This window comes from Coregonus clupeaformis, unplaced genomic scaffold, assembly GCF_020615455.1.
Source record: "Coregonus clupeaformis isolate EN_2021a unplaced genomic scaffold, ASM2061545v1 scaf0166, whole genome shotgun sequence".
NCBI lineage: Eukaryota > Metazoa > Chordata > Actinopteri > Salmoniformes > Salmonidae > Coregonus > Coregonus clupeaformis.
In genome coordinates, this window is record NW_025533621.1 from 492,779 (window position 1) to 500,000 (window position 7,222).

General features: G+C 45.2%; 1 protein-coding gene across 1 annotated transcript in view; it reads right to left on the reverse strand.

The window, feature by feature from the left end:
* Positions 1 to 7,222, reverse strand: part of LOC121581835 (netrin receptor DCC-like) — a 205,239-nt gene that overhangs the window by 84,120 nt on the left and 113,897 nt on the right. The window contains exon 13 of the mRNA XM_045213884.1: positions 70 to 177. Coding sequence (XP_045069819.1) covers positions 70 to 177 — 108 coding nt within the window. The remainder of the gene's footprint in view (positions 1 to 69; positions 178 to 7,222) is intronic.

Below are 7,222 nucleotides of genomic sequence, written 5' to 3' on the forward strand. Positions count from 1 at the left end.
TGGCAGTACTTTACACTACAGTAGATAAAGTGTCCAGGGTGGCGACAGTGGCAGTACTTCTGTTCTTACCCATGATCCGTCCGTTGGCCTCCATGGGGGGTTGCCAGCTGATCAGAATAGCTCTGGGTCTCCCCTCACGACTGATGACCGTCAGGTCCTTGGGGGTGGAGCTGGGAGCTGTCAGCCAATCAGGAAAGGAGAGAAACAGGAAGTAAGGGTCATAAGTCAAGTTTATACCACCAACAACACGGGTCCTAATTCTGTCATCACACACTGATGCTCATTTCAGGTTTAATTAATCCTGTAATTACAGTAAGCTGCCTTAGCAGAGGCTGCATGGTCCTTAAAGGTAGAGTCAGTGAAACGGCGTTGCCACGAGCAACACCGGAGATATTGAGATGATAGAGATGCAAGACTTCGCTCTCACACGGTCACGCTGTTCACAGCAAGGTGGCGAGGGCATCAAAACAGTGGAGAAGTGGAGCCTCGCGCTTCATCGCTCTTAGTTGTTGCAGAAATTGACCCCACTATTGCTGTTCACTTTCTGCATCTACGTCATATCGCTGTCTACCTTTAATTGGCCAGACAGAAGGGGCCAATTGCAATCATCGATGGCCACCAGATTATCGCCAGCTGATCTCTCGTTAAACCGTCAATACGCGCTATATTCACCCACGCAGCTGATCTCTCGTTAAACCGTCAATAACGCGCTATATTCACCCACGCAGCTGATCTCTCGTTAAACCGTCAATACGCGCTATATTCACCCACGCAGCTGATCTCTCGTTAAACCGTCAATACGCGCTATATTCACCCACGCAGCTGATCTCTCGTTAAACCGTCAATACGCGCTATATTCACCCACGCAGCTGATCTCTCGTTAAACCGTCAATACGCGCTATATTCACCCACGCAGCTGATCTCTCGTTAAACCGTCAATACGCGCTATATTCACCCACGCAGCTGATCTCTCGTTAAACCGTCAATACGCGCTATATTCACCCACGCAGCTGATCTCTCGTTAAACCGTCAATACGCGCTATATTCACCCACGCAGCTGATCTCTCGTTAAACCGTCAATACGCGCTATATTCACCCACGCAGCTGATCTCTCGTTAAACCGTCAATACGCGCTATATTCACCACGCAGCTGATCTCTCGTTAAACCGTCAATACGCGCTATATTCACCCACGCAGCTGATCTCTCGTTAAACCGTCAATACGCGCTATATTCACCCACGCAGCTGATCTCAGTTACAACCGTTATTGGTCACCTCATTACCTCTCCTTACAAGACGTTGTCAGTGTCATCTTAGTCCTCCATGCTACCAAAGTCTTTTAAGATAAAGTCTGGTAGGTATTATCATCGTAACATGTTTCATCCTGGTGGTTGAGCAGACGTTGGGCGGTTTAGCTATTTGACAATCATTCCGTACAACTGAAATAAAGTATTTCCTCGTTTACCACGACACGTTGTATGAAGGAAAACTACTGTTGATGTAGTGTAGAGACCACTCATATTATTTTATTTGTTTTCCAATTCATGTAATCCATTAAATACAACTGTCTTTAAAAGAAAATGTCTGATATGGTCATTTCCTATCAAGATCTGGGGTAAAAATATCCCCGGACAGTCCATATTTAAAATGTGTAACTAAATCAAGTCAATCGTGACTGAGTTATATAATGTATATATACATCAAATGAAAATGTAACTAGGCTAAGTTATTTTAAATGGCATTTACTGTATATATGATATTATTTGAAGGTGAAACTTTTGAATGAAATATAAGCCTACTACAACTATATTCTTATACTCTAACCCAGGGTTCTTCAATTCCGGTCCTGGAGGGCCGAAACACCTCTGTTTTTCATCCTCTCCTTCTAATCAGGGGCTAATTCAAATCAAATCAAATCAAATCAAATTTTATTGGTCACATGCGCCGAATACAACAAGTGCAGACATTACAGTGAAATGCTTACTTACAGCCCTTAACCAACAGTGCGTTTATTTTAAACAAAAAAAGTAAGAATAAAACAACAACAAAAAAAAGTGTTGAGAAAAACAAAGAGCAGAAGTAAAATAAAGTGACAGTAGGGAGGCTATATATACAGGGGGGTAACGGTGCAGAGTCAATGTGCGGGGGCACCGGCTAGTTGAGGTAGTTGAGGTAATATGTACATGTGGGTAGAGTTAAAGTGACTATGCATAAATACTTAACAGAGTAGCAGCAGCGTAAAAAGGATGGGGGGGGGGGGGGCAATGCAAATAGTCTGGGTAGCCATGATTAGCTGTTCAGGAGTCTTATGGCTTGTGGGTAGAAGCTGTTGAGAAGTCTTTGGACCTAGACTTGGCACTCCGGTACCGCTTGCCGTGCGGTAGCAGAGAGAACAGTCTATGACTAGGGTGGCTGGAGTCTTTGACAATTTTGAGGGCCTTCCTCTGACACCGCCTGGTATAGAGGTCTTGGATGGCAGGGAGCTTTGCCCCAGTGATGTACTGGGCCGTACGCACTACCCTCTGTAGTGCCTTGCGGTCAGAGGCCAAGCAGTTGCCATACCAGGCGGTGATGCAACCAGTCAGGATGCTCTCGATGGTGCAGCTGTAGAATTTTTGAGGATCTGAGGACCCATGCCAAATCTTTTTAGTCTCCTGAGGGGGAATAGGCTTTGTCGTGCCCTCTTCACGACTGTCTTGGTGTGCTTGGACCATGATAGTTCGTTGGTGATGTGGACACCAAGGAACTTGAAGCTCTCAACCTGTTCCACTACAGCCCCGTCGATGAGAATGGGGGCGTGCTCAGTCCTCTTTTTTTTCCTGTAGTCCACAATCATCTCCTTTGTCTTGGTCACGTTGAGGGAGAGGTTGTTGTCCTGGCACCACACGGCCAGATCTCTGACCTCCTCCCTATAGGCTGTCTCATCGTTGTCGGTGATCAGGCCTACCACTGTTGTGTCGTCGGCAAACTTAATGATGGTGTTGGAGTCGTGCCTGGCCATGCATAATTCAGACCCGGAACACCAGGTGAGTGCAATTAACTACCAGGTAGATATAAAAAACAGAAGTGTTTCGGCCCTCCAGGACCGGAATTGAAGAACCCTGCTCTAATAAGTATTTTTACATTCACCAGCCTCAGGGTTTCCGATGCTCCTGATAGGTCGATATCTTATTGGGGGGCGGGAGAAGAGAACCTAGACCAGCTGTCTGGTATCATAATGGACTTGACACGGTAACGAGGAGAAATCGACTGATTGGCTGGTTTATTCTTATGGGTTTTTGGTTGCAAGCCAGTTTGCTTTAACACGCAGGTGCATGTCATCTCCAGTCAGTAGTGCTTTAAGAAATCCAGCCTGTAATGTGTAGCACAGCGCTACATTCTGCCTGTTGGTTGCAATGCACCCCCAGGAGAACTTCCAAAAAACATGGCCTGTTATTGGCCAAACAAAAGAGACTGTGTTTGTAGACTTATTAACGAAAAGGAATTCCTAAACATGTGTTGCTCTGTAATGAATAACGAAACATCAACATCTTTGATTGAAAACTTCTACCCCGGGAATTCAAATCAAACAGACAGTTTGAGCGGTTGTGTGGTTTTTTTATTGAACGGTTGAATTGCTAACTACCTTTGTTCTTGCATCAAACCGTTCTCACATTGTTCCTGTGTTTCCATTCACAGCAGGTTTAATGTTTTCTTGCTATTTCTGTGTGAGAATAACAAATCACTAACAAACATAGTCCAAACATTGTGCGTCCCTAGTGGAACCCTATTCACCAGAGTGTAGTACTTCTGACCAGGGCCCATAAAAGGAAGGCACAGTAGTGCATCAAAAGTAGTGCACTATATAGGGAATAGGGTGTAATTTGGGACACACACAGGGCCTCACCAGTGTGTTATACCAGGAGGGAACAGGGTTTTTCCAACATCAAAGGTATCAGAGTCGACTATGATCAAGAGTTGGCCACAACTGAGCTTTCCACAGCAGCACATAATACTAAAAAGCATTGAATGTCAATGTATTTCTAAAAAGGATTGGGTTGACAAATGAATGCAGACATTTAGAAAGTGCACACTGTACTATTTCATAAGAATAATTGCCGGAGAGTTGCAGCAAATAAATATAATTTGGGGTATTTGTGATGACAGGCGGCGTGGTAGTTATTTTTCATAGAGAGAGAGAGAGACAGAGAGAGAGGTAGAGAGAGAGGTAGAGAGAGAGAGAGAGAGAGAGAGAGAGAGAGAGAGAGAGAGAGAGAGAGAGAGAGAGAGAGAGAGAGAGAGAGAGAGAGAGAGAGAGAGAGAGAGAGAGAGAGAGAGAGAGAGAGAGAGAGACAAAAAGAGATGCGAAGAGAGAGAGAGAAAGGAGAGAGAGAGACAGGGTGTGATAGATACTGTAGAGAGAGAGAGAGACAGGGTGTGATAGATACTGTAGAGAGAGAGAGACAGGGTGTGATAGATACTGTAGATAGAGAGAGACAGGGTGTGATAGATACTGTAGAGAGAGAGAGAGACAGGGTGTGATAGATACTGTAGAGAGAGAGAGAGACAGGGTGTGATAGATACTGTAGAGAGAGAGAGAGACAGGGTGTGATAGATACTGTAGAGAGAGAGAGACAGGGTGTGATAGATACTGTAGATAGAGAGAGACAGGGTGTGATAGATACTGTAGATAGAGAGAGAGACAGGGTGTGATAGATACTGTAGAGAGAGAGAGAGAGACAGGGTGTGATAGATACTGTAGAGAGAGAGAGAGACAGGGTGTGATAGATACTGTAGAGAGAGAGAGACAGGGTGTGATAGATACTGTAGAGAGAGAGAGACAGGGTGTGATAGATACTGTAGAGAGAGAGAGAGACAGGGTGTGATAGATACTGTAGAGAGAGAGAGAGAGGGTGTGATAGATACTGTAGAGAGACAGAGAGACAGGGTGTGATAGATACTGGAGAGAGAGAAAGAGACAGGGTGTGATAGATACTGTAGAGAGAGAGAGACAGGGTGTGATAGATACTGGAGAGAGAGAGAGAGACAGGGTGTGATAGATACTGTAGAGAGAGAGAGACAGGGTGTGATAGATACTGTAGATAGAGAGAGACAGGTTGTGATAGATACTGGAGAGAGAGAGAGAGAGACAGGGTGTGATAGATACTGTAGAGAGAGAGAGAGAGGGTGTGATAGATACTGTAGAGAGACAGAGAGACAGGGTGTGATAGATACTGGAGAGAGAGAAAGAGACAGGGTGTGATAGATACTGTAGAGAGAGAGAGACAGGTTGTGATAGATACTGGAGAGAGAGAGAGAGAGACAGGGTGTGATAGATACTGTAGAGAGAGAGAGACAGGGTGTGATAGATACTGTAGATAGAGAGAGACAGGTTGTGATAGATACTGGAGAGAGAGAGAGAGAGACAGGGTGTGATAGATACTGTAGAGAGACAGAGAGACAGGGTGTGATAGATACTGTAGAGAGAGAGAGAGACAGGGTGTGATAGATACTGTAGAGAGAGAGAGAGACAGGGTGTGATAGATACTGTAGAGAGAGAGAGACAGGGTGTGATAGATACTGTAGAGAGAGAGAGAGGGACAGGGTGTGATAGATACTGGAGAGAGACAGAGAGACAGGGTGTGATAGATACTGTAGAGAGAGAGAGAGACAGGGTGTGATAGATACTGGAGAGAGAGAGAGAGACAGGGTGTGATAGATACTGTAGAGAGAGAGAGACAGGGTGTGATAGATACTGTAGAGAGAGAGAGAGGGACAGGGTGTGATAGATACTGGAGAGAGACAGAGAGACAGGGTGTGATAGATACTGTAGAGAGAGAGAGAGAGGGTGTGATAGATACTGAGAGAGAGAGAGAGACAGGGTGTGATAGATACTGTAGAGAGAGAGAGAGAGACAGGGTGTGATAGATACTGGAGAGAGAGAGAGAGAGGGTGTGTGATAGATACTGTAGAGAGAGAGAGAGAGACAGGGTGTGATAGATACTGTAGAGAGAGAAAGAGAGACAGGGTGTGATAGATACTGTAGAGAGAGAGAGAGACAGGGTGTGATAGATACTGTAGAGAGAGAGAGAGAGACAGGGTGTGATAGATACTGGAGAGAGAGAGAGAGACAGGGTGTGATAGATACTGTAGAGAGAGAGAGAGACAGGGTGTGATAGATACTGTAGAGAGAGAGAGAGACAGGGTGTGATAGATACTGGAGAGAGAGAGAGAGAGGGTGTGATAGATACTGTAGAGAGACAGAGAGACAGGGTGTGATAGATACTGTAGAGAGAGAGAGAGAGACAGGGTGTGATAGATACTGGAGAGAGAGAGAGAGAGGGTGTGATAGATACTGGAGAGAGAGAGAGAGACAGGGTGTGATAGATACTGTAGAGAGAGAGAGAGAGACAGGGTGTGATAGATACTGAGAGAGAGAAAGAGACAGGGTGTGATAGATACTGTAGAGAGAGAGAGACAGGGTGTGATAGATACTGTAGAGAGAGAGAGAGAGACAGGTTGTGATAGATACTGTAGAGAGAGAGAGAGACAGGGTGTGATAGATACTGTAGAGAGAGAGAGACAGGGTGTGATAGATACTGTAGAGAGAGAAGAGACAGGGTGTGATATATACTGTAGAGAGAGAGAGAGAAGGGTGTGATAGATACTGTAGAGAGACAGAGAGACAGGGTGTGATAGATACTGTAGGAGAGAGAGAGACAGGGTGTGATAGATACTGTGATAGAGAGAGACAGGGTTGTGATAGATACTGAGAGAGAGAGAGAGAGACAGGGTGTGATAGATACTGTAGAGAGAGAGAGAGAGACAGGGTGTGATAGATACTGTAGAGAGAGAGAGAGAGACAGGGTGTGATAGATACTGTAGAGAGACAGAGAGACAGGGTGTGATAGATACTGTAGAGAGAGAGAGAGAGACAGGGTGTGATAGATACTGTAGAGAGAGAGAGAGAGACAGGGTGTGATAGATACTGGAGAGAGAGAGAGAGAGGGTGTGATAGATACTGTAGAGAGACAGAGAGACAGGGTGTGATAGATACTGTAGAGAGAGAGAGAGACAGGGTGTGATAGATACTGTAGAGAGAGAAAGAGAGACAGGGTGTGATAGATACTGTAGAGAGAGAGAGACAGGTTGTGATAGATACTGTAGAGAGAGAGAGAGACAGGGTGTGATAGATACTGGAGAGAGAGAGAGAGAGACAGGGTGTGATAGATACTGTAGAGAGA